The 27990-nt window shown below is 39.4% G+C and overlaps 1 protein-coding gene and 1 long non-coding RNA gene across 27 annotated transcripts in view; one reads left to right on the forward strand and one right to left on the reverse strand.

The window, feature by feature from the left end:
- CACNA1C (calcium voltage-gated channel subunit alpha1 C) overlaps positions 1–27990 on the forward strand; it is a 541815-nt gene that overhangs the window by 449282 nt on the left and 64543 nt on the right. For 10 of the 26 annotated variants that reach the window (XM_088676810.1, XM_088676812.1, XM_088676813.1 and 7 more), the window contains 4 exons: positions 1023–1181; positions 2223–2333; positions 20427–20510; positions 21042–21125. In XM_088676810.1, coding sequence (XP_088532936.1) covers positions 1023–1181; positions 2223–2333; positions 20427–20510; positions 21042–21125 — 438 coding nt within the window. The remainder of the gene's footprint in view (positions 1–1022; positions 1182–2222; positions 2334–20426; positions 20511–21041; positions 21126–27990) is intronic. The other 16 variants (XM_088676815.1, XM_035127336.3, XM_088676822.1 and 13 more) reach the window with 3 other exon arrangements.
- The window catches only part of LOC118090939 (uncharacterized), a 124256-nt gene that overhangs the window by 14726 nt on the left and 81540 nt on the right, over positions 1–27990 (reverse strand). The gene's annotated exons all lie outside the window — the stretch shown is intronic.

The following is a 27990-nucleotide window of genomic DNA, read 5'->3' on the forward strand; positions in this document are numbered from 1 at the left end:
CCTAGGGCTGCCCTACATCCATAATTTTCTGGACATAGGAGGGATTCGGCCCTTGGAAACAGCACTCAGGCAGAAATTGCTTTAATGTCCGGGAAAATCCGGATGTATGGCAACCCATGTCAGAAGTATAGACATCCTTTAAAATAGCTCAAAACTCTCTCAACAACTTTTGTGTCCGGATTTTCATTTTTTGAAATATGGAATCCCTATCAGTTGCCATTTATAGGGTCTGATATGGTTCTTAAGGTACTTGGGTCCTAAGTCATTTAGGGCTTTATATGCTAATACCTTGAGTTAGGCATAGTGGCAGCCAGTGTAGCTTTGAGGACTGGTGATACATGGTCCCATCAGGCTGCCCCACTTACCAGCCTACCAGCTGCATTCTACTCCACCTGCATTCTGTCCTATATATAACAGCTTAGAGATCCAAGAGATTCCATGTTGCGCTTCAGCCTTCTTTCAGTGGCTGTCTTCTTGGGAGAAAATAGCATTTTTGTAGCTCACTAGTGTTATGAAAATATATTCTTATAACAAACTCAGCTGATGAGTGTCAACAGGATTCAAGTCAAAGCAGAGCCACTGAGAAACAAGAGCATGGTGGAGGAACCCTGAGGATTGCAGGTGTATAATAAAGAGTAGAATGGAGTATCCTGGAGAAAGGGCATAGCTGACTGGCTGGAATGCTGTATAGAAATATTCCTGTTAGAATGTGAATATACAATGCAACATCTTGTTGCAGGTCCCAAATGCAAACATATTTGAGCCACCACCATCTTATTGTAGACACATACTGGGTTGTAGTCAACTACCTGTTACTTAGAGGAGACCCATTGAAATTAATTGTCATCTTCCTGGAGCGCAGATCTAGCCCTCTGGGGAAGATCTGAGCTTTGTGGGGGGATACGAGGTCACACAAAGATGCTGTGGACATAAAAACCCCAAAAGGATTTGTTTTGGGTGCATGGGATCTGGCTGCACTCTGCCACACAAGGATCATCTAGCTCCCTGTTCTTTCTTAACAGCGCCAGTGTGTTGAATATGCCCTCAAGGCCCGCCCCCTTCGGAGATATATCCCCAAAAACCAGTACCAGTACAAAGTGTGGTATGTGGTGAATTCCACCTATTTTGAATATTTGATGTTCATCCTCATCCTGCTGAACACCATCTGCCTGGCCATGCAGGTAGGTCTGAAGTCAAAAGGAATTGCATTATGGTTGGAATATTCATTATCTTGGGCAGGAAACATTCCCCCTGACTTGAATAGCTTGCTGAAAATGGGGAATATTTTGAATCTCTTGTAAAAGCTGTTTTAACTTGTTGCTTGCTATGGATTAGAGCTGTGATTAGAAATGACACTTACTGGCTATGGCATTAGCAGTTGCCACATATTCTGATAACCGAGGTATGTGTTTTTTAAAAACATAACTATAGTGCTGTCTACTAGATATATAATTGTGGACAACAAGGTGATATAGGTTTTTGAGGGTGGAGAGTTGAGTATAGTGCTGGAGAACAATAATCAAGAACGAAACCTCAGGTCAAATATTACCCAGTTTAAACTCAGGAAGTACAGTAACTTTCAGCAAACTACTATTATTTCAACCACAGCCCTCTCACTATACTGAGGATAATAATACTACCCTACTGCATGGAGTCAATGGGTTGTTCTAAAGTTAACTGAGATGAAAAGAGTTTTATACATTTGAAATGAGTTGTATTGTAATTATTGGTATGGTTTTAATAGATTTTAAATGTATATATGTAAAGTTTAAATTCTATCAATGTTTAATTGTTTATTAATTATATTTTTTCTGTGTTTTTAGCTGTTCTTAATTTCATATTTAAGCCACCTAGAGTCCCTGTCAGGAGAAAAGGCTGAAGATAAATTATTATTACAGTATTATTATTATTATTATTATTATTATTATTATTATTAATACTCTGCCCATGGTTGCAGGCAGTACCACTCAGGCAGTGCATTGGCTGTTTCACCATGGAGGCAAGAAGGAAAGAAAAAACCTTCAGGCTTCTAAAGAGGCCATCATATTGCAGTAGATAGAAAGCCATACCCTGTGCTGCGAATTAATTAAAAGATAAAGGAATCACAAACCATTGGCGAGGAGTACCTTTTTAGAAAACAGATAGAAAGGCAAAGGTGAATATGTGTACAATCCAAACAATATGCTTTTCAAAAATGAAAAATGGTGTGACTTGTTTTTCAGCACCACGGTCAGAGTTGCATCTTCAAAGAAGCAATGAACATCCTCAACATGCTCTTCACTGGTCTCTTCACCGTTGAGATGGTTCTGAAATTAATTGCCTTCAAACCCAAGGTAGCTATTGCCTCTCAGGTTTTCTCTCTGTTCATTGTCCTATGGGGTCAAAGGGAGGACAGGAGGATTTGGAATGAGGTATAAACCTGGAATTATCTCCCACTGTTCCGTCATCTGTTCAGGAGATGGACTTGTGCAGTTGTTGTCTGGACTGGAGTCTCAATCTGTGCTTGGAGGAGCCTTTCATTCTTGTGTTAAGCATAGGGATAGAATAGCTATGCCTCTTAGGAATACAAAATTCCAGTGATTATTCATAGTATTTATTCTAGAGCTGGGCAGTAATTCAGTATTTTCACATCTACATATCATACAGTACCGTCTTTGAGGTGGAGAGCCCCCACAAGGTGACATTTCCCACATAATGTTTAATGGTTTTTTGAGAATGTCTGCAACATGGTAAAATAACTACATCTGGAAAACATTTTTTTTCAAGACATTTGTTTGTTTGTTTGTTTACACGGGGTCCTACTGAGTGTGGGGCTCTTTAAAGAACAGTCTTCCACATGAATGTTGAAGGAAACTACTGCCTCATGCACATTTATCCAGCTCCAAAATGAATGTGTGACGTAGCCCCTAGACTCTGAAGTTTGTTGCATAGCTGGTATTGGTCAGAGAAGGTTATACGTCAGGCCCATAATCAGAAGATATTTTGTCTCTATGCATTTGACAGGTTTCTACTTGTAAGTATTTCATCCCTGATTTTGCGAAGCCTTTTTGTACTACACCAGTAGAAATGTGTTTTGTCTATGAATTGATAAACAGGAAGATCTTTATTTGCATTTGAATAGTAGATTTTAAATTACAGTCAGTAACAGGTTTTTATAGGGACCCAGGTGGCGCTGTGGGCTAAACCACTGAGCCTAGGGCTTGCTGATCAGAAGGTCGGCGGTTCCCGTTGCTTGGTCCCAGCTCCTCCAACCTAGCAGTTCGAAAGCACATCAAAATGCAAGTAGATAAATAGGAACCGCTATAACGGGAAGGTAAACGGCGTTTCCATGTGCTGCTCTGGTTTGCCAGAAGCGGCTTTGTCATGCTGGCCACATAACCTGGAAGCTATACGCCGGCTCCCTCGGCCAATAATGCGAGATGAGCGTGCAGCCCCAGAGTCGGTCACGAATGGCCCTAATGGTCAGGGGTCCCTTTACCTTTTAACAGGTTTTTATAGATTGTTATGGAGCTGGATTTCACTTTTCATATACACTTATGGTTCATCATGCTCTGTAAGACTGACATCCAAGTTTGTGTGAGACTGAATATCCTACTATTTCATAGGATACTGCAGATAAGAAGAAACTGTGGGTGTGAGGTCCTGGGACTGTTGAGAGGAGTGTGCCTGTTACTAAATATATTTTTAAATACATAACTGAACCTGATACTGTATTCTCTATCCGTGCTCTAACTCAGCACCCTTAACCAACTACTATTCCCAGGGGCTGGGACACCATTTTCTGGTTTGCCTCAGGCAACAAAGTGTCTTGGGCCAGTTTTCAATGAGTCCACTACCTGATCCATTGGATTCCTATGGAAAAGGCCTTTCACTACCTGAAGTAACTCCACTGGCCAGCATTGTGTGGATACAATAGTAGCCTAGGAGTAAATAGGGGAATAGAGTAGACAATGGTCAGAGGGAGGGGGTTGTAGGGTGAGAGAGGGATGGTGAGATACAAATCACAGATTGTGATCCCTGCATTGCAGGGAGTTGGACTAGATCAGGCATCCCCAAACTTCGGCCCTCCAGATGTTTTAGACTACAATTCCCATCATCCCTGACCACCGGTCGTCTTAGCTAGGGATCATGGAAGTTGTAGGCCAAAACATCTGGAGGGGTGCAGTTTGGGGATGCCTGGACTAGATGATCCTATGGGAACCTTCCAACGCTATAACTCTATAAAATGGTGACAGAGCTTCCAAACCTTAAAATATATATCTATAGAAGAGGAGAGGGACATCTAATCTTTTCAGCATGATTGCTCAGTAGGCAGCTGCACAGTTTATCATCAATGAGCTTTAATGTGTCACATGGTGCTACCTTTCTTGGGTTAGTTTCGGGAGATGTGCCATCCCCTTCTTTACTTTTTGACCTTATTGAAAAGAAATTGTTTAACATGGCTAACCAATTCCACAGCAGACAGATAAATAATCTGGCAGGCAAAATCTGGTGCAAAGAAACGGGCAGGAGCTTCATGGAACAGGGATCATTACTTTCTCAGCAAATGTATCCAGGGAATTTGCATGTTACTGCAACATTGTGACAGATTTATTTCAAGACTAGAACTTGAAATTTTAACAATGTCATTATGATGTATTTTTTAAAATGATATGACTGAGCACAATGTGGTGGTGTGGGAAGCACCAGATTAGCTATTATGCTTAATTAATTATTTAATATAGAAAATTATTCACACAGTGTTTAAAAAGCCCTGTGGGATGGTGCCTGCACAACTGTGTCTGCAGGAACAGCAGCTGCACAAAAACTGAATAGTGCTAGAGGAAAGGTATTTCATTCATCAAAGGAGAACCCTCATCCCCACAGTATGAAAAGGCACTCAAACAGTGGGAAACAGTTGAATATGTTTCAGTTGAGGTTACCTGATAGGACTGGTTGCCAGTCCTAGTTTGGGGAGTTTCTTCTATGGATACTTACACCAGCTGGAGCCAGGTGGTTGGTTACTGGAGATGTGGAGTTTTCAGTTCTGGCACCCCAGCTTTGAAATGTGATCTCTTTGCCTAAACAGTGCCGGTAAAAACTTATGTTTGTATAGGTGTTTTAACTCAGCTTCTTGTTTTATCAGCAGCTGCTTTTAGCATTTTAGCAGTTTCTGTTTTGGGTTTTAGTTTTAGTTTATTCTGATGTTTCAGCGCTTATTGTTTCATGATTTGTACCGGTAAGCTGCCTTCTGATGGGGATGTAAGAAGGCATTTGAATTCCATTCCAGCCCATGGTTGTTGCATGCAGCACTGTTTTTCTTTTTCATTACAGTCAGCTTCTGACAGACACAGCATTATCTGTCTCACTATCTACTGTGGCAGAATCATACATACATACATACATACATACATACATACATACATTATGTTATTCCATATCATTTATTTCAGCGCAAAGGGCATTCCTTTAAATTCAAAGGAAACCCAATAGAAATGGAAAAAATATTGTCAACTATGTACCTTTTGTGGACTGAAAACAACAGCAAATACTGACTGTATTAGCTGGATTGATTTCTGTTCTGGACATGGGATGAATAAGCTAACAACTAACAATTAAACATCAGGAAGAACTTTCTGGTGGCAAGAGCTGTTCAATAGTGGAATGAACATGAACTTCCTCAGAAGGTGGTGGACTTTACTTCCTTGGAGGTTTTTAAGCAGAGGTTGGATGGCCATCTGTCATGGATGCTTTAGTTGAGATTCCTGCATGGCAGGGTGTTGGACCAGATGACCCTCAGGGTCCCTTCCAACTCTACAATTCTATGATTTTATGAACAGAGTCCTCACTGCTCGAGATAGGCTGTCACACTGTAACAAACCTCTGCTTCTTTTTAAAATCTCTAAAGTACCTACCCACTTAAGCTACTATACAAGTCGTACTTCAACGCACGATCCTACCCAGAGGCTTTCAGCAAGAAGGTCACGCTGCTGAGCTATTTCCGGAACTACATGAGCAAGCACTTGCTGAAGGCAGGAGCCAACATCACCCCCCGAGAGGGAGACGAGCTGGCCCGCCTCTCCTACCTGTGCTACTGGTTCCGCACTCGCAGCTACTATACAAGACAATGTCATGTTGCTAAAGCTGTTGATTTACAAGAAAAAGAGATGACACCCTGATTCTATTATTCCTTTTCAATTTCCTGCCATAAGATCTCCAACATATATGTCTCCAACATACAATTAGATATGTGCCCCTTGCCTGACAGGGACCCAAGAACATGATCCTTTTCAGTGTAAGCATCTCCATCTCAGATCTTCATGAATAACAAATACTAAGTACGGTACTTATCTAAATCTTAAAACCCCAACTGTCCACAGATCTACAAGAGAGTCTACAAGAGAGTCAAGTACACACTACTTAAATTACATTTTACAGCATATGCAGATGTTCAAAAAGATTGACCTGCTATTTGACCCTTAGGCAAGATATCTAAGGTAGAAAATAAACAGCTGGTAACTCCATATAGTTTTCAAAAACTGCTAACAGTATTATACTGGTTACAGGTAGGTAGCCATGTTGGTCTGAGTCGAAGCAAAATAAAAAAATTCCTTCAGTAGCACCTTAAAGACCAACTAAGTTTATATTTTGGTATGAGCTTTCGTGTGCATGCACACTTCTTCAGATACACGTGTATCTGAAGAAGTGTGCATGCACACGAAAGCTCATACCAAAATATAAACTTAGTTGGTCTTTAAGGTGCTACTGAAAGTATTATACTGGAATATCTATTTTATTTTTTATCTGAGTGTGTGAATAAGAATTTTGTATAACACACAAGCTTACATCCATATTTTAAAGAGTAATTAGATAGGCAAAAAGATCCACATGGGTAAGCAAAAGTGTCCAATCAAATCTTGTTGATAACCTGCAGTATCTGAGCTGCTTGCTCTTTCTGTAATACATAGAAATTCTCACCATGATCATGCTCTCTATAACTGCCCCTCCCCCCTGGATTATTTGAAGTGTGGGCTGGTCTCTGAGCTTTTACCAAAGACAAACTCATTGTAGAATGGCAAAACAAATAGAATCTCTTCATTTCCACCAAAGAGAATTGTATGGAATCATATGCTATCAGCACATCCTGACAAATCTGCCTGCCAGACTCAAATAGACAAATCCTGTGGAATGTTACTGGGCATCAACAGCAATGGACACCAAGCAGAGATAATGAGCTTCAAAGATAATAATAATAATAATAATAATAATAATAATAATAATAATAAATAAATAATTTGATATTTATACCCCACCCATCTGGGTATCCCACAGAAGTATCCCACACTCTGGGCGGCTTCCCACAGAAGTATTAAAATACAATAATTTATTAAAGATTAAAAGCTTCCCTAAACAGGGCTGCCTTCAGATGTCCTCTAAAAGTCTGGTAGTTGTTTTTCTCTTTGACATCTGGTGGGAGGGCATTCCACAGGGCGGGTGCCACTACTCAGAAGGCCCTCTGCCTGGTTCTCTGTAACTTGGCTTCTTGCAGCCAGGGAACCGCCAGAAGGCCCTTGGCACTGGACCTCATTGTCCGGGCGGAACGATGGAGGTGGAGACGCTCCTTCAGGTATACTGGAACAAGGCCGTTTAGGGCTTTAAAGGTCAGCACCAAAACTTTGAATTGTGCTCAGAAACGTACTGGAAGCCATTGTAATCAGCTGCAATCAGCTAAGTAGAATCAGCTAAGTAGAACCTGTTTGGCAAAGGATATTTCACAAAATATCAGCCATAGTAGAACAATTGGTGGCAATGGATCCAACACTGGCCCTTTTTCCAGTGTATCTGAAAGCCATGTGTGGGCTCCATAGCAAATAATTAATTATATTCTTGTTAACAGCAGCCCAATTACAAATAGCTCAGTATTATTCATCATTCTTCACAACTGCTGCTGTTCACCATTGTTCATTAATTTATATTCCACTTAATTGCCAAAGTAGCTTCTAAGCATAGCTGCCAAATCTCCCGCTGGAAAAAGCGGGATCAGCAGCGGCGCGGCACCGGAAGTCGCTTCTACGCATGTCCAGACATGCGTAGAAGCGACTTCCTGTGCCGCTCTGCCCGATTTCCGGCACCCAGACATGGGCAGAGCGGCACCCAAAATGGAGCCTCCCTTGCAAGTAGGAAATCCAAGGGATTTCTGGGATTTTTTTCTATTCGGGATAACAGTGGGAAATAGATTAAAATCCGGGGGTTTCCCACGAAAAACAGGAGACTTGACAGCTATGCTTTTAAGCAGTATACAACCAATTACAAAAAGTGTAAACACACATGGGAGATAGTTGCAGGAGTTAGTCATTACAATACAGGCTCCCCCTTCCCTTACTTAACCTCTGTGGGCCACACTGTCTTAGTAACCCCAGTTGGAGTGGAATCTGGAATGGACTATTTGTGTCTGAAGTAGGAATTGTGATGATTTTTGCAATAATCAAGGTTGCAGTCTAGCTGAGGCCCATTCGCTTGTTTGCCAGCTGATCAGGTTTCATGTGAGTGTTAGCAATATTTAGCAGACCAAATTTCTTCAGTCATGAAAAAATGAACTGCCTGGCCACTTACTGAATCAGGCCATTACAACTGCAACTCATCTCATTTTGATATCAGATTTGTTGTGCTGCTAAAATGTGTATTCCCTAGAACGGTTTAATTAAGAAGATGACAGTAGCCATTAACATTCATTGTTATGTTTCTAATCCTGTATCCTACCATCATTGTATGTGAAGTAGTGGGTGGTATTAATGCTTAATGGTACTCTCTAGGCAGTACCATTTTTTTCAACCATACACACAGGCACAGTTTGCTGTACAGTACAAGATGCTATTGCCATGGCAGTGTCATTGCTCTTGTTAATAGCTGTTAAAAATAATACAAATTATGTACATTGCCAGATTAAGCAGAAATCTATTTCTATCCATGTATATTCAACACTAAGTCCCATTTAAATAAATAGTGCGTACTCTTAAGAAAGTCAAATTAGGATCCCACACTTACCACGCTTTAAAAAACAAAACAAAAAACTATCACTAAGTAAGTATCACAGAAAAATGTTGCCAACTCTGCTCCCCACTCCTCTTCACCATTCTATTGTTTACATAGAGACCAAATTATGAAAGAAAGAAAAAACATTTGCAGGTGTGATTTAAAAGAGACAAAACTGTTGTTCTGTTGGTATTGCAGAAAGATGAGAACAAAGACACCACTAGAAAAACAAATTACAATACCCCTGGGGGCACACAAGTGGATACTAAGTGATAGTGGGCCCTGATTAACAGTAGCAGAACTGCACATAGTCCATTGCACAATAAGTTCTCACAACACAGCCTGGAGAGTTGAAGTCAGTTATGCCATTTCCCCTCTTCATGGATCAATGCCTTGTCATGGCGAAGCGGCTTGAATAACTCAGAGAGGCTATGAGCTATGCCATGCAGGGCCACCCAAGATGGACAGGTCATAGTGGAGAGTTTTGACTAAACGTGATCCACCTGGAGAAGGAACTGGCAAGCCACTCCAGTATCTCTGCCAAGAAAACTCCATGGACAAAGACAACAGGCATATAAAAGTTATGACGCTGGAAGATGAGCCCCTCAGGTCGGAAGGCGTCCAACATGCTACTGAGGAAGAGTACAAGTAGATCCAGAGCTGATGAAGCGGCTGGGCCAAAGCTGAAAGGTCGCTCAGTTGCGGATATCCTGGAAGCGAAAGGAAAGTCCGATGCTGCAAAGAAAAATATTGCATAGGAACCTGGAATGTAAGAACCATGGATGGAGGTAAGCTGGATGTGGTCAAAAATGAGATGACAAGAATAAATATTGACATCCTGGGCATCAGTGAACTAAAATGGAAGGGAATGGGCGAATTCAGTTCGGATGACTATCATATCTACTACTGTGGGCAAGAATCCCGTAGAAGAAATGGAGTGGCCTTCATAGTCAACAAAAGAGTGGCAAAAGCTGTAATGGGATGCAATCTCAAAAATGACAGAATGATCTCGATACGAATCCAAGGCAGACCTTTTAACATCACAGCAATCCAAGTTTATGCACCCACTACCGGTGCTGAAGAAAGTGAAATTGACAATTCTATGAAGACTTACAACACCTTCTAGAAATGACACCAAAGAAGGATGTTCTTCTCATTACAGGGGATTGAAATGCTAAAGTAGGGAATCAAGAGATAAAAGGAACAACTGGCAAGTTTGGCCTTGGAGTTCAAAATGAAGCAGGGCAAAGGCTAATAGAGTTCTGTCAAGAGAACAAGCTGGTCATCACAAACACTCTTTTCCAACAACACAAGAGACGACTCTACACATGGATATCACCAAATGGGCAGCATCGAAATCAGATTGATTATATTCTCTGCAGCCAAAGATGGAGAAGCTCTATACAGTCAGCAAAAACAAGACCGGGAGCTGACTATAACTCAGATCATCAGCTTCTTATAGCAAAATTTCAGCTTAAACTGAAAAAATTAGGAAAAACCACTGGGCCAGTAAGATACAATCTAAATCAAATCCCTTGTGAATACACAGTGGAAGTGAGGAACAGGTTTAAGGATTTAGAATTGGTGGACAGAGTGCCTGAAGAACTATGGATGGAGGCTCGTAACATTATACAGGAGGCAGCAACGAAAACCATCCCAAGGAAAAGGAAATGCAAGAAAGCAAAATGGCTGTCCAATGAGGCCTTACAAATAGCGGGGGAGAGGAGGCAAGCAAAATGCAAGGGAGATAGGGAAAGATACAGGAAACTGAATGCAGATTTCCACAAAAATAGCAAGGAGAGACAAGAGGGTCTTCTTAAACGAGCTATGCAAAGAAATAGAGGAAAACAATAGAATGGGGAAAACCAGAGATCTGTTCAAGAAAATTGGAGATATGAAAGGAACATTTCGTACAAAGATTACCGTAATAAAGGACAAAAGTGGTAAGGACCTAACAGAAGCAGAAGACATCAAGAAGAGGTGGCAAGAATACACAGAGGAATTATACCAGAAAGGTATGGAGGTCTCGTACACCTCAGGTAGTGTGGTTGCTGACCTTGAGCCAGACATCTTGGAGAGTGAAGTCAAATGGGCCTTAGAAAGCATTGCTAATAACAAGGCCAGTGGAAGTGATGATATTCCAGCTGAACTATTTAAAATTTTAAAAGATGATGCTGTTATGGTGCTACACCCAATATGCCAGCAAGCTGGATTTCGAAGGGGCAGAGGAACCAGAGACCAAATAGCAAACATGCGCTGGATTATGGTGAAAGCTAGAGAGTTCCAGAAAAACGTCTACTTCTGCTTCATTGACTATGCAAAAGCCTTTGACTGTGTCAACCACAGCAAACTATGGCAAGTTCTTAAAGAAATGGGAGTGCCTGATCACCTCATCTGTCTCCTGAGAAATCTCTATGTGGGACAAGAAGCTACAGTTAGAACTGGATATGGAACAACTGATTGGTTCAAAATTGGGAAAGGAGTACAACAAGGTTGTATATTGTCTCCCTGCTTATTTAACTTATATGCAGAATTCATCATGCGAAAGGCTGGACTAGATGAATCCCAAGCCGGAATTAAGATTGCTGGAAGAACTATCAACAACCTCAGATATGCAGATGACACAACCTTGATGGCAGAAAGTGAGGAGGAATTAAAGAACCTTTTAATGAGGGTGAAAGAGGAGAGCGCAAAATATGGTCTGAAGCTCAACATCAAAAAAAACCAAGATCATGGCCACTGGTCCCATCACCTCCTGGCAAATAGAAGGGGAAGAAATGGAGGCAGTGAGAGATTTTACTTTCTTGGGCTCCTTGATCACTGCAGATGGTGACAGCAGTCACGAAATTAAAAGACGCCTGCTTCTTGGGAGAAAAGCAATGGCAAACCTAGACAGCATCTTAAAAAGCAGAGACATCACCTTGCCGACAAAGGTCCGTAGTTAAAGCTATGGTTTTCCCAGTAGTGATGTATGGAAGTGAGAGCTGGACCATAAAGAAGGCTGATCGCCGAAGAATTGATGCTTTTGAATTATGGTGCTGGAGGAGACTCTTGAGAGTCCCATGGTCTGCAAGAAGATCAAACCTATCCATTCTGAAGGAAATCAGTCCCGAGTGCTCACTGGAAGGACAGATCGTGAAGCTGAGGCTCCAATACTTTGGCCACCTCACGAGAAGAGAAGACTCCCTGGAAAAGACCCTGATGTTGGGAAAGATTGAGGGCACTAGGAGAAGGGGACGACAGAGGACGAGATGGTTGGACAGTGTTCTCGAAGCTACGAACATGAGTTTGACCAAACTGCGGGAGGCAGTGGAAGACAGGAGTGCCTGGCGTGCTATGGTCCATGGGGTCACGAAGAGTCGGACACGACTAAACGACTAAACAACAACAACAACATGCCATTTTTGCAAAATGCAAGATTGGGCTCAACTGAGATGTGTTTCATGAGCTGTAGATGAAAATGAGCCAGGTTTACACAAGAACTCTGTGAGAAAATATGAATGGGCACACGAATGAGAATGCCATCTAATCTAGAGCCCCAGGACAAGATATCTGTTAGGGTTCTAGGCAGAGGAAGTATTAGAAATACACTGAAGTTCCCCTCTTTGTAGGAAGTCAGGCTGTTTTGTGCAAAGTGTTCAATTGTGTGCAAAGTACCCTTTCTCATAGTTTCCCATCACCAGAGTTCACTCTTGTGAGCTCTAGGTGTGCATGACCTGGTGCCAGAGAGATTTAGCACCATGCCATACATCTGAGTATCTGTCTTATGGTCTCCATGTGTGGGGTTTACATCCGAGTTGTGATTTGCTGTGATTGGGTGCTGATTTATACCACATGATATCTTATGCTTTGTAATGGTGATGTAGGTGGAGTGGTTGTTAATTTGCAGGTGGCTATTTTTAAAATTTCCCCTCCCATTGAAGGTCATGTAAAGCAGGCTTTTCCCAAACTGCAGCCCTCCAGATGTTGTGGCCTACAATTCCCATGATCCCTAGCTAACAGGACCAGTGGTCAGGGATGATGGGAATTGTAGTCCAAAACATCTGGAGGGCCGAAGTTTGGGGATGCCTGATGTAAAGTTACACTGAGCACCTCCAGACTGTCACTATTTTTAGCTGGCATTCAATCACATACCAGCAAATTCAGGTTGCACAATTAGAGCTGATTTGGAGTTCTAATTGTGGAACCTGAATTTGCTGGTATGTTAATGAATGTCGCCAGAATGCAAGGCTGGAAGGCAAAAAAATATAACTGCAGTAGCTGAGAAGCTTATGCAGCAAAGGAGAGTGTGTACAGTAGTTGTAAGATGTGATAATTTTACAGCAACATGGGGGACCTTTTATAATATTAGACAAGGTAGCAATTTAATAACACCAGAATCTCAGATGTATTTCTGGGAAGATTCAATACTCTGTAGCATTTCAATTCTCATTGCTATTTTAGTCACTTGTCTGTATTTAGATATCAAAAGTATATCTCCCATTGATGTAAATGGCATGTATTATGCACCATTTTGTTATATTCAATTATTGGTTTGCTTTTTTATTACTATTATTTTAATTTAAAAAACTGTTTAGGTGCAGCTATTTTCTGAAGATCTCCCCACAGTACATGTGTGAGTTTACTTAAGAGGATGTAACCTAATAAATTAGACTTCTTAAAAATAGGAATAAAAGTACAATGGTTTTGCACAATTCCTTTTTATAACTCTTGTACGAGCCCAATTACTCTTGTACAATACTTCATTATTTAAGATTAAAAAACAAAAGAAATGGAATTGAGTTTTGCCCCTCTCAAAAAGCACAAGCTTTCATTTTTCCCATTATGAAACATTAACCAAAGCTGGTAATGCTTGTTACTGCACTCTTGTATGCATCATAGGAATTGAACATGCACAAATACTGAAATACCGTATGCATACCCAGAATGGAAAATGACTGTGGTATCCTTAAGAGGAGGGACAGAAAAAATCCTCTGATATATTCCATGAAACTATACTCACTGGTGTGAACAGCAAGCAGCAGAATAGCAATAAATATACATAACTGAAAAACTGGGAATGTGTGGAAGCTAACTTGCCAAATGCATACACAGAAAACTCAGATCTGAATTAGTCTTGTGATATAAATTTCTTGTCTGGTTACATCCAATTATACATGGCCTCCCCACCCCCAGTTGCACACAGAGATGAGTTTACCTATGAACCTATGAAGCTGCTTTATACTGAGTCAGATCACTGATCCATTTAGCCCAGGAATGAGGGACCTTTGGCCCTCCAAATGTTGTTACCGGTAGATTCCAATTCCCTTCAACCCCAGCTAGATGAGTTATTGTGGCTAATAAATTATTTCTATTGAGGTTTGAGGAAGCAGAGCATTGTCTAGTTTGAATCAATGAACACCTTTGTAGGTAAGGTTATACTGGTTCTCTGTGCAAAGGCAACAAAAGTTAGTGGTGGTGATGATGATGGTGATGATGATGGTGATGATGATGATAGTTACTAACTGAATTGTTTAGTAGTCTAATACAGGGTAGTATCCAGGCTTACAACCAAGTTTTAAAACTTGTCAAATTCCATTAAATGCCAGGTGACATGGAAACCTTTAACCTGGTGCCAAAAAATGTCAGTTCAGGTGCCAGGAGGACTCATGAAGAAAGGAGCTGCATAACAGGGGGCTACAACCAAAAAAAGGCCCTCTCCCTTTTTGCCACATCTAAGCCTTTCTTGGAGGAGGCACACAGAGGAACATCTCAGATTACATGTCTAAGGTTTGGATATATTCTTGACAGGAGAGGTGGTCAGTTGGGCATTGTGGTTCTGAACTGTATAAATGATGAAAATCTATAGATGAAAATCTATAGATGAAAATCTATAGATGAAAATCTATAGATGAAAATCTGCACCTTGAATTGGGATTGGAAACATATATGCATCCAGTACACTTGTGTTAATACTGGTGTTATAAAATTGCTTTTTCTTACAGATCTTTAGTACTATTCCAAAGGGCTCTCTTCTTAGAACTTGATATAGGCTCCAGTGGGCTTATCTGACATCACATTTTGAGCTCAATTTCATGGGATGTAAAAGCAGTGATCTCTAGAGATCACAGTGGTTCCGTTACTGCAGAAGCAAACCAGGGCTTTCTTGCTAGCTTGAACTTAGCAGGCAAGGAAACCAAAAGCCGATTGGCAGGTACACCTAGAACAGTTAAGAGTAGCCTGCTTTCCTTGCACAAATGAGATTCCACACCAGCCAACTACTGCTTTCATTAACTAACTGATCATGGGTGATTCATTTTCTTTTGATTGGGAAAAAGCAAGTATTAAACTGTAATGGTGGGACAAAGCTATACTTTATGAGAAAACAGTTCAACCTCCTGTCCTCCTCCCTTAAAAACCTTCAGGGTATTGTGTTCCTGAAAGAAATTGCCACCAGAAAGTCATGAATAAACTCTGGGAAGCTTCTGTATAATGATAACATGACCGTATCTCTGACATGAAAGCAAAAAGACTTCCGCTGGGCAAGAGATCTGCTGTCACACACTAAACTTTTCACTTTAAAAAATAAACAATGCCATCAGTTTACTCTTGGTTAGATCCTAACTCACTCTCCTGGGAGAAAAAGATCCCAGAAGAAACTTTATGGTAGGAAAATGCATCCTCCTTCTTAAATTGAAAACTGAGATTGAATTTACCCCTTGATTAGGTTTTCTGTTCATACAACAATAAATATGGCTTTAAAGTTCTCTGTGGGGGCATACCAAACAATTTCTAGACATTAGTATACCAGTAATTCCTTTTCAATATGTAATGGTGACTATTGACAGCAATTTGCTCTCCATAAGCCAAAAGAAAGAAAAAAGGATGGCTTTTTGAGGAAGGATATCTGTACAGGTGAGGTAAATTTGTAGGGTGTTTCTGAAATTATAGGACCTCATTTATTTGGCCTGTACAGACTACATAATCAATAATTTTATTTTAAGCCCCTCTTTTACCTTATATAGGATATGTGTTTTTTTAATGAGTTTATAGTAAGCTGGAGAACTGGAGAAAATTGCAAAAAAGTTACATATTCCCATCTATAATAAAATAAGATAAATGAGGAAATTCTTCCATTATGTTCATGGCTAGTGATATGTACCAAAGCTAGGCTTCATGATGGTAGTGAACCACTGATGTCAAAGGCACAAAGTTGAAAGATGTGAAGCTCAACAAGCTCAGGACCATTAGGTAACTGCAGTGAAAGCAAAGTTGCTTGTTGAAAGTTCAGGAAGCAATTCTGCACCATCTGTGGGTAAAAATTATGCCTAAGACAGTCTAGTGCAGGCACCCCCAAACTGCGGCCCTCCAGATGTTTTGGCCTACAACTCCCATGATCCCTAGCTAACAGGACCAGTGGTCGGGGAGGATGGGAATTGTAGTCCAAAACATCTGGAGGGCCGAAGTTTGGGGATGCCTGGTCTAGTGTGTGAAAAAATGCATTTTTTCTGCTATGTCCACCATATTCTGCCCTCAGTTTCAAACACACTCAAGTGAGCATCTACATTCCCAGTAGTACAATTCTCATCTTCCTAGGATGCAATCCTACTCCAGTAGCAATTGATGGCAAAATTCCCATTAATATTAATAGAATAGAACTTCAGTCCTAGTGAGTTCATTGCTTTCACTGAGGCTAGAATTTGGTGCTTTGACTTCATTGTGCACTCGAGGGCAACATTTGGCTCTGGTGCTAAACCTGCTTATTGCTAGCTATTGCTAGCCTTGTTGGTAATCCTAGTTGGCAATGAGAAGAATATGTGATGGAAAGACTTTGAATTACGAAATTCTTTCTTTTCTAAAGTTAGTGCAACTTGGCTGAAGGCATATCTTCCTGCTCATTATTAAGGATTTGGAAGGATGAACTGTTATGCCATGACTGCACACAGATTCTTGAAGCAAGCAATATACATGGACTTCCCACCTTCAAGTACAATACCAAAACCAGTTTTTAAAATCCTACTTTCTGATCTTTTTGCACTTCATTTATCTAAGTAAAATTATTTCTTTGGAGCAACAGAAACAACTTTCCCTTTACCATCACAGTGTTGTAGCTCTCATCAGGCACCAGTATTTTATTTTTATTTAACAAAAAATTATATACCGTTTGATTGTAATAAAACATCTAAGCAGTTTCAATGGCTTGATAAATGTACACATATAATAAAGAAGGGGGAAGAGTCTTGCTCTCTGTTTGTGCAGCAGAATAAATCCCATTCCCTTCTTTTCCTTATAAGCGGATGCTTCTTCTGATCCCTTACAAATCTGTGGACTTGAAATTGATAGACATTATTATTACCGCTTTTAGTACACATGTGGCAATGATCCTACTCTTTCATATACATTTTGAATGGCTTAACAAATTCTGAGCTTTCGTGTGCGGCATAGCATGTCGCCAATGCTTTTGACTCATTCTGGCTTGCTTTGGGTTTCCAGGGTACAGCTTTGTGCTACAAAACTGGTTCTACAAGAGTCTATCATGGGATACAAAAAAATGAATGTATAAGCTATTAGCTATGGCCACTCTACAGTATCATTTTTGAGGTTATGAAAAAATTAAGTTTGTACACAGCCTGAGGACCAAATTAGAGGTGGCATTTGCCATGTGTTTTGCTCTTATTAGGCTTTTTTTTAAAAAAAAAAAAAGCAGGAACCTCTGGGAGCCCCAAGCCATATCTGGACCATAATGGGGTGGGAAACAGTTTTTAACCCTTTACCCCACTGCAGTCCTTATCCTCAGACCCTCTCAATGCCTGTAATTCATAGTGGGATTTATTTATTTATTTATTTATTTATTTATTTATTTGATATCAATAGCAACTTTCCTGCAATTGTGAATAGCAGGTGTGGATAGATAATTAGTGAAGGATGACTGATTGGGACAGTGGCCGGGGCAAAGGCATAACTCCTACCCATGGACCTGATCTGGCTCTCCCCACCCTCCCGGCTATTTGGTTTTTTAAAATCAGCCATTTAAGAATAAGGTGCCTTATTTGCCCCTTAAATACATTTGATAGATGCCAGAAAGACTGAAAATGAATACAGACATGTGCATCTGCTTAGTCAAAACAGAAAAGTCCTATGAACGAGTTGACTTATTTCTAGCTTGCTCTGTTGAAATTCCAAGTTCTTGTCAGTTCAGAGGTCATCGTGAACATATTTTTTACTAACCTATGTATGCATCCAAGGTATGACCATGTTATTACTCAAACTACTTTTGCCTTTTCATTTTAATCTACTATTTTCCTCCTTCTCTGTGGTGTCAGTCTTTAATTACAGATTTATTCCAGGTCCATTTGGTTCCTAGAAACTCTGGAGACCACCATAACACTCATTTTAATGTTTCACTGTGAATCTTGTGGGGCCGGTATTGACTGATATCACCCAGTTTTGACTTCCTGTACTCTTTCTTCCTTTCTAAATGTACTAGGCTCTCTGCTACTGGGATAACGCGGAAAGTTCCCCATCCATGTTTTAAGCATCCAGTTTTCAAATAAGCCTGTGTTCCATAGTGTGCATGGAATTTCCCTTGTGTACTTCAAAAATGTGTTTATGTTGTTCTAACTCCACATCCTCTTCCTTCCCCCCCCCAAAAGACACCCAACCAGCACATCCCAATATTATGACATATAAATCAGATGGAAAGATTGTCAGTCCCAAGATCTGTAGCTGGAGTGAATACAGAAGGGAATCCTTGGTCATTGTTTGGCCCAGATATGGGTCTTACCCACTTTTATCTTAAGCTTCCCAAACCTGGTCTGTTTATTGCTAGTGGTAGAATCTATAGTTATTCCTCAACCCTTTCCCCTCCTTTCTTTTAAGTTTCCTGGGAACTCAACTTCACATTTTACTCATGACCTGATCTTCCCAGTGCTAAGAATAGTAACCACTGAGCCACTTAGGTTCAATCTCTTTGAAAACACCCCACAGCTGGAGAAACATGGAAGCCAGATTAGCACGAACTGATATAAACAACCAGAGGTTAGATTTTTAAGACTATAAAAACGTGTAAATATCATTGTGGACCAGATAAGTGAGGAAAGGATTTTTGCAAGCCCTGCAAAAGTCTTGGGAAATAATTTGCAATCAATTACCTTGTTTTTATTTTTTTGAAAGGAGGCAAACAAACTCTCAGGACACAGAAGGGACACAATCTTAAAATTACAACCTGGCTTTAACCAAATTATTTGTAAATTGCTGCAAGAAGAGTAAGGATCACTCAATAGAGTAATAGGTTAAAATACACATTCATTATGTAACATATTATTTGGTTGAATGATGATAGCTGTTCAGGGGGAAAACATGAGCTGGATAGGGCTTTTGAAAGCCTATCAGCAGTTGGCAATTATGCTATTTTTGCATAATTACCTTGGTTCTTTATCTAGTCTAGCCTGTTCTATCTCCAGGAGATGGATGATTTGTGTCAACCATATCTGTCTTATGTATTCTCTTTTACCCTAATGTGATCCTGATGCTTATCAGCTGTTAACTAACCTTGGCCTCCATTGCTAAGCTCCTATTTTTAAAATAAGGAATCTACCACTCAGGTTCTACATGCTTGATGGATTATTTTAGAGCTGTATACATATAGCTGTGGGAGCATATCTGTCTGCTATGAATGCTGCCCGATTTCATGGCAGTGAAAGTCAGTGGAGGCCACAGAATAAGGAAGGGTCAAAATTAGAAATGTTTCACTAAAAAGTTTTCTTGTATGTTAGCTACTATGTGGGAGCCATTTCCCCCCATAGTGCAATATGTGTACAAGAACATGTGTATGAAGGTATCACATGTAGTTCCTTCCCATTCAAACTACCCAGCTGGCATCTCTTCAGAAAGTAAGCAGGTCCCACACTATAGTGTCTAAATGTAGATAAACCTTAGTCTCACCAGAAAGCAGCACATGGTTTAAAAAGAACCAAGGCATGTATCTCTTTTCATGTTGCTAAGCTACATCTGCTCTTCTCTTAGTTCTACCATGTTCCACTGAAACTTTAAATACTGTACAGACCTGTTGGCTGTGTGTACAAAATGAATTTATAATCAAGTCTGAAGGAAAAAATATGGCAGAACAAGGGAAGATGCAGCAGAACTAGAGGGAAGGGCTACTTCATGCAATTCAGAACCCAAGAACTATTCATCCTACAACAAACACACATGCAGGTAGTCCTTACATAAACACTCAATACCTTTGATTTCAATGGGATTGCTTATTTAAGTAATGCCAACATGTGTGGTTGTGTAAGAAAACTTATTTTCTAGCTACTCTTCTACACTTGAGGACACCAGGGCAGTAATTCTAATGCCGATTTTTGAACTGTTTTTTTGTCTGTCTAACATTCCTTTTTAATCCCCATCCTGCCTGCCCCTTCCTTATGTAGGGTTACTTTAGTGATCCTTGGAATGTTTTTGACTTCCTCATCGTAATTGGCAGCATAATAGACGTCATTCTCAGTGAAACTAATGTGAGTATTACTCTACCCTCCCTAGGATGCCACCAAATCCTCCTCTACTTCTTCCTCCTCCTGTTTCCTTCTTTTTTATTATTTCTGGTTTATGTTTTCTTCCCTCTAGTCATGCTTTTATTGAACTTGCCGTCGTCCTTCTCCCAGGGAAAAAAGGAGGGGGGTAGAATACCTCCCTCTTTTTCACTTGTCACAGCTGTGACCGGTGAAAGCACACAAAACTTGGGGTACATGTGCTTTTTTTCCCTCCAAAAAAATTAGACATGTTTGAGTGAAACGTTCTAACTAACCAGGCTTTTGTTGATACCCTCCATCATGTTACAGAGGTATGAGCAGCCAATACTGTAGAGTGGTAAGAGACTCTTTAATATGCCCACGTAACCTCTTTCTTTTCTTATTTTTTTCTCTTCTCTCCCTCTTTCATGCTTTGTTTATTTATTTATTTTGTTTGTTTGTTTTTATATATATTTCTCTCTCTTTCTATTTTCTTTGTTTCTTTCTCTTTTTCCTCGGCTTCTCTGCCACATGCAGCACTATTTCTGTGATGCATGGAATACATTTGACGCCTTGATTGTTGTGGGTAGCATTGTTGATATAGCAATCACCGAGGTGAACGTAAGTAGCTGGCATCTGTCCATGAATGTGCCTGCTCTTAACATTCATTTGTCTCTTCCAGTTTTTTTAATCTCTTCTTCTTTTATTCTCTCCCTTCTTTTCCCCTCCCTTTTTATTTGAAGTTTTTTTTAAGGATTGCTTTTGTTCTGTTGGTCTGGATATTTTGTTTTTGCTTGTTTCTTTAAATTTGGAACAACTTTGAGGACTTTCTGACTGTTGCATCATTTACTTTCCCTCATAACCAGCCTGGCATGAATAAAAACTGTATAGTAGGAAAACCAATGAGAGCTATGTGAAGTAAATGCACAAAGAGCAGGTTTATGTCCTAGGACGTTGGAGAAGTAGTCCAAGTTTAGGACTCCTGATTTGTCAAAGTTGAGTTAAACTTTCCATGGCACTGGGATACTTGCCACTTCACAGAGATCTACAGGGCAACTCTTTCGAGGTGGAATAATGGGAGCCAAATGTCATCTGTTTTCTGCTAGGCCTTTATATTCCCACAAAATCTTACAATTCTGCTCACATTCTATGATATATTTCGTGGGTTGGATCCAGACTAATTTAGTGATGCTTTAGTCTGACTGAAATCAATGAGGCTTGACATGTTAGTTGTTACCAATTCATCCCACTGATTTCAAATCGACTAAATGTAACTAATTTAGCCTGGATCAAACCCTGTGTATCATGTTAAGTGATGCAGTTTTATATCCCTATTATTTGTGAAAAAGCTGCCAGGGTGGGGTAGAGAGGAACATTGCACAAAAACCATTACATCCAAGAGGTTTGATTAATTTTGGCATTTCAGAACCTGACATCATGGATTGGTATTGCTTTCAGAATTAAATACAAAAGACTGAAGTTAAGTTCATGGTTTTTTAAAAGGGGGACATCTCCTTAGAGAAATTACACTGATTTGAAATCCAGTCTTCCAAATTATATATATATGAAGTAAATATTTGGTATTTCGAGAAGAATTTGTACTGGGCATTTAGGTAAATAACATTGGATAGAGAGAAAATCCCAGTCCATTAAAGGCAATAATCTTATGGAATAAGGATTTTGCTGATAAATAGCCCTCTGTATTGGTGTGATGTGTAGCATGAGATTTAAAAATCTCACTTCCAGAACCTAGTTCACACATCCATGCTAGACTGGAGCAATGCATACTTCCATCAGCCGCTGGTTGGCATGGTTAGTTTGCCTCAAGCTAAGTATTTTTTTAGGGATCCATGGAGCCTTTCTCCCTATCACATCCAAGGGAGGATTAGTGCACCAATAAGAAGGATGATGTAAACCACTGGTTTGACGTGGTCTTGGAGATCTTCACCAAAGATGCTGAAGGATTCTATGTGGTGACACATCATAAGCAGGTGTGATTGCATACATTATATACAGGTAACTATGATAGATAGATTTCTTTAGGGCATATCTCACAACTATAGTACTTTCCCAGTAAATTGTAGACTTGATATTCAGGGAGTGGAAGACATATTTGGTAATTTTCATTCAGCTGATCTCAGTTCCAGATCAAATTATGATCAGGAATTGAGATCAGATAAGTAAGATTCATCAACCACATCTTCCACTTTCCATTGGTCAGCTCTGTTGTTTATCAGGAAAACAGGACTTTCAAGTTATGGTTAATTCTGTTCTTAATATTAATTGGCTGATACTGAGAATTAATGTGGTTAAATAGGATCAATCTCAGCAGTTATTTATATATCAGTTGAAGACCTGCCTAGGGCTGTCCTCTGCAGAGATTCTCCCCAAAATTTAAAGGTGGCATTGGTGGTTCTCTGAATCCCCTCTAAAGATTACCCTCCTACTATATAGTCCCTTCAAAATTCTGCACATGTCTTTTTATTACCTGGCATGTTTGACTTTTCTCTTTTTAATCTTTGCTATTAATTCCTAACATTTGTTATGAAGAAATTAATTGGTTTTGATTTTTCTTTCCTTTTTTAAAAAAATTTTTGCACAATATCTGATGCACTGATAACTGAAAATCAGTTAAGGATGGAGTTTGTTTTGAATTGTTTGAAATCCTCTTGCACATAATTCTGTTAACTAAGAGAATGAATGGTACCATACATCAATTTATTCCTTTAAAATACCCTTGCTGCTTGCGACATTTGGTATGAAACCCTGCAACCTCCACTCCCACCCCCAGCAGGCAGGCATTAATAATTGCAGCTCAAATTGAAATATTTTCCTCTTCCCATGCAGCACAAAATGGTTTGTGGATCAGTTGCACCTCCCCTTCAGCCTCCCTACCATGGGAGCTTCATTGCTTTGCTCACTGTTTGTGAGCCTGAAAAAAAATGCCTTGTGTGCCTGTATGCTGTCTCATTTTACATCAACTGATCTGGAAGCATGGCAGGGAGAGAAGAGGAATAAAACTTCCCACAAGCTCTATGTGATGGTAGATTTTAAAATGACTCCAAAACCAGGCATCATATGGTAGAATCCAGATCCAAAGCAATTGGAAAAATGAGTTTGCTGTAGAAAACCAGTGGCTGCTACACTAAGAACAAATCATAATGCTGAGATTTGTTCTCTATTGAAGGTGAATCTTTTTGGCATGAGTAACTTTGTCATTAAAGGTGATGGATGCATTAAACAGGAACGTTCTGTGAAGTCCCGCTGGGACTTTGCCATGCTGATCTAATCTGCCTAGGAAGCATTTGGTCACCAGAGCAATACAAGGCGATAAAGAAAACACAAATATATTGTATTAGCTTGTGTGTATATGTGTGCGCACATGTATGTGTGTTGTGTGACAGAGAGAGAAAGAGCACTTATCTGTATGGTATAAGCTGGATTTATTTTTTTAACTAAAAATATATAGCATAGAAGGGCCATGAAAGATATAATGGGTACTTCTACATGGCAGTTTTTTTTGTGGAAGCGTCCAATACTTCTGAGCAAGAGAAGTCATCCATTCTGAAGCCTGGGAACAAAAATCAATGCTGATTGGGAAGAGTCTAGGAAAGGGGAGAATCTAAGAATACAGATTTAGCTCCAAATCCTCATGAAGCTTAATATTTCTCTCATCTCAAATTCAGTAGTATGCTAATTATTTCATGCATGGAGATATAACAATCCTGACTTATGCAATCTCTGTAGGGAACTATATAGAATTCACTGGATATAAAACTAAGTGTGAAGACAAAGCAAAATAAGGAATGTAACCTGTTTCATGGTTCTGACTCCTTCCGCCAGTCAAGTTCCAATGCCGAATGAAAGTTGTTTGTCTGATCAATATTTGATGCAGTACTAAAAGAACATCAGTCAAGAATGGAGATCATTCTGCAATAACTACAGCTTTCAGCTCCTTAAGCACAAAGTCAAAATTTGGGAAATATCAGGACAGCTGCAGTCCTCTAAGAGACTGAAAGTCAGGAAGCACAATTTGAAGATTACAAGGTGCTGACAAGGAAGATCCTCCATTGATGGCAATTTGCTATGGAACAACTGAGTCGGAAGAATATTATCCAAAATGAAATATGGATGAGACTGCAAAAGAAGGAACACAAAAAATTAGTAGTCCATAGCAGCAGGTGCAGAAAACAATGCAAAGGTGCTAGGCTATGAAGCTAAGCAATGTCTGGCCAGAATCTGGATGATAGATTGTCTAGGAATTCCATGTATTCCTTGAAATAAGGGTGTGACACAAATGAAACAAATATGAACTACTAAAAGAAATTAACATTACAAAATTATCTGAAAGACTGACAATAAATCCTACAACATAGGGTTTTTTGTGAAAAGAGAAAGTTGCTAGTGTGTGTGTGTGTGTGTGTGTGTAAATTTGTGTTCCTTTTTAACCATAGAAGGTTTTCTGGCCACAGCATAAAACTGTACCAGATAATATCAACTACTGAGATTTATGAGCTTTTTTGGAAATGCATTTTTTATCATAGTTGCATAGATTTGGAGTTGAATTTACTGTGTGTGTTTGTAGTGAGTCAATTTTTGTATTACTGATTGGTGGTGGTTTGTGTGTTTGTGCGTGAATGACTTTAGCATATTTTATCCATTGTGCTTTTCAGGATGTTTTAGGGTTTGAACCCTAATACCCTTTACCCAGTCACACACTTTTCTATATATCTAAGTGCAGGTGTATCTCTTAGGGCTTGTGCACACATTAACTTTTACCCCTTGGTTGCTGTACCAAGAGGGTAACTGTTTTGTTTACCTCTAGGTAGCAGCAGGCTAGCTCTAAGCAGTGCCTAGAGCTAATTCACTAGAGGTAAGTGTGGATCAATCAGGGGAAATACAGGCTACACGGGACAGGTGGCATCTACCCTGGGTAGATAATGTGTGCACAAGCCTTAAAAGGATCATTGAGCTTGTGTGTGGATGCATATACCCAAGTGCCTAAATATCTTGGCATGTATCTCTGCTTGCTCAAGAGGTGGAAATGCATGTGTATGCATGTTATGTGCATGTTTATTAGCATGTTTCTGTGATTGTGCTTGGCAGTGCCAAGGTGTGAACACATGGGACCATTCCTAAGGCTACCTTAACATAACACTGTCCCCATAATCACAAGCTTCCACTGAAATCGCTGCAGTGTCACAATTATTTCAACACTAGGTTATAATGTACTATTTTTCAAGGTGTAGTTCTCTAAGTAAAGTGTAGCACTCACTAGAGGGCGTGCCATCTTAATTGCACCTCTCAGAACTTTAGTGATACATGTCTCTAATAACTGGGCACATCAGACATCTCAGTTTAACAATCTTGTATTTTTATTTTTGCATTAAAAGCCATGGCATATTTTCTACCAAATTGGTTTTTAAATTGGCTTGCTTTCAAGCCTGCCTCATATTATTTTTTTCAGAGGCTTGCATACAAAATTTACAGTCTGATCCTATGCACCCTTATTTGGGTGTCCCACTGAACCCACTGGGAGTTCCTTCCAAGTAAGCGTATACAAGATCACACTGTTAAGTCTCCTCAGCATTAGCAAGAATTGTGCAACTACATACCTCAACGTTCTTGTATGTTGTACAACTACATGCCCAAACGTTCCTTGACATTTAGCCCTTGGTTTGCTGGTTTCATTTTACTATCCTGCATCTGATCACATCCAGCCACTTCTTAAAGTTTGTAACCAGCTCCATCTCTTTTGTATCTGTTCACTGCCTTCAAATGTTGATAATGATTAAGAGATTGACAGAAAACAGCATAAAAACTGCTAGTAAACAAAAGCTAGCCCCAAATATAAATATTGTTTTAAAGCCAAAATATGCTGTTGCTGCCCTGCATCCTAATTCTAATTCCCCCCTATATAAAATCTGGAAGGAAGTCTGGCCTTCTGTCAAAAAACAAACATAGATTCGCCAGCCTACCCTTCATGCACAAATACCCTCTGTTTTTTTTAAAAAATGAGAGCCATATGCAAGTCTATGTATTCATAGTTGAGACCATAGTTGAGACCATCATGAGTATGCTCTTCTGCAGTTTGTTACGCTCCTCCTCTATGCTTCTACACAAGGTGTAAGCTTTTCAAAATTCCACTGTAAATGACCAGATTCCCACTGTGAAACCTCTGCCTATTAATAGTAATAATTCCCAATCTTCATAAATGTAACTAATATGTTTCAAAAACCTATGGAGATAAACATATATAACTAAGAATTATTGGTGTTAACTATGGATACAGCATGACCTTAACTTGCTTCACTTTGGTCTCCCATTTTCCATAGAACAGGAGAATCTTTACTCTTTCAATCATTTTTGATAAGCTGATCTCATGTGGGTAAACAGTGCAGCAGTGAAATACTTAGTCCTGTACGTTTCCATTTGAAAGCCTTAATAATATGAACCTTTGTTCTTTTGAATGCAACTGCTGAGACAATGTTATAAAAAGTGAAAAATTCGACTTGAAATATGTTCTTCAAAAAGGGACTTGGTCATAGGGGTTGAAAACAACTTACTGTCTACAGTATATTGATACATACATGATTGTACTTGTTTCTTTTAGCCCATAATGTAACTTAATAAATCAGCATCCCTCCTTGTATGGAAGAAGGATTTCATTACTCTTAAAAACAAGTAGAGGAATAATTTGATGTGTGCTCTTTACCTGTATGACTAGTGTAACAGGAAAAGGCAGATGGTCTTCAAAATACTAACAGAATATGCACCTCCACCTGGAATTCAAAAAAAAAAAAGTCCAGCCAATAGATATCTCTAGTCTTTAATAAACCTTAACCCTGTTATCATCCTTCTCTCATATATATATATATATATATATATATATATATATATATATATATATAATGATATGAATGAAGGCTGTCTGAACCCTCATTTCCATAGATGCAAGTCTTAAAGCATTTCTGGGATATATGGGGCAAAACAAGTGCCCTTGCTCTTTGTTTGAATATAATACGTACACATAAAGCTGTGTAGATATTTTAAAGATTTTATGTCCCTATATTATTCACATAGGTATAGTTTTTATTTATTTTACAAAAATTATATACTGTTTATTGTCATAAAACCTCTAGACTGTATACAAGAAACATTAACATTATTCATAAAAACAGTTATTAAAAACATTTTAAAATAATTAAAATTAACAGTAAACAAGGTATGGGTGCACTTATATTCCCTGAAAATCAACTGAGAGTTCTTTCATCTATGCATGGCTAGCAATGTTTGTCTGTGTGTCTATGTCCTAACAAGGGTATTTCATATATATAATACTTACAAGCACATCAGGAGACTGAGGTTTTGAGCATTTGGGTCCTAATCTCAAACCTTTGACCATGTTTACGATGAAAATGTTTGCATGTATGAGTGTGCCTGTGTGTACGGAAAGGAATAAAGGAAGGGGATACAAAGTGTTATT

This window comes from Zootoca vivipara, chromosome 9 (genome assembly GCF_965207765.1).
Source record: "Zootoca vivipara chromosome 9, rZooViv2.hap1.1, whole genome shotgun sequence".
In the NCBI taxonomy this organism is placed as follows: Eukaryota; Metazoa; Chordata; class Lepidosauria; order Squamata; family Lacertidae; genus Zootoca; species Zootoca vivipara.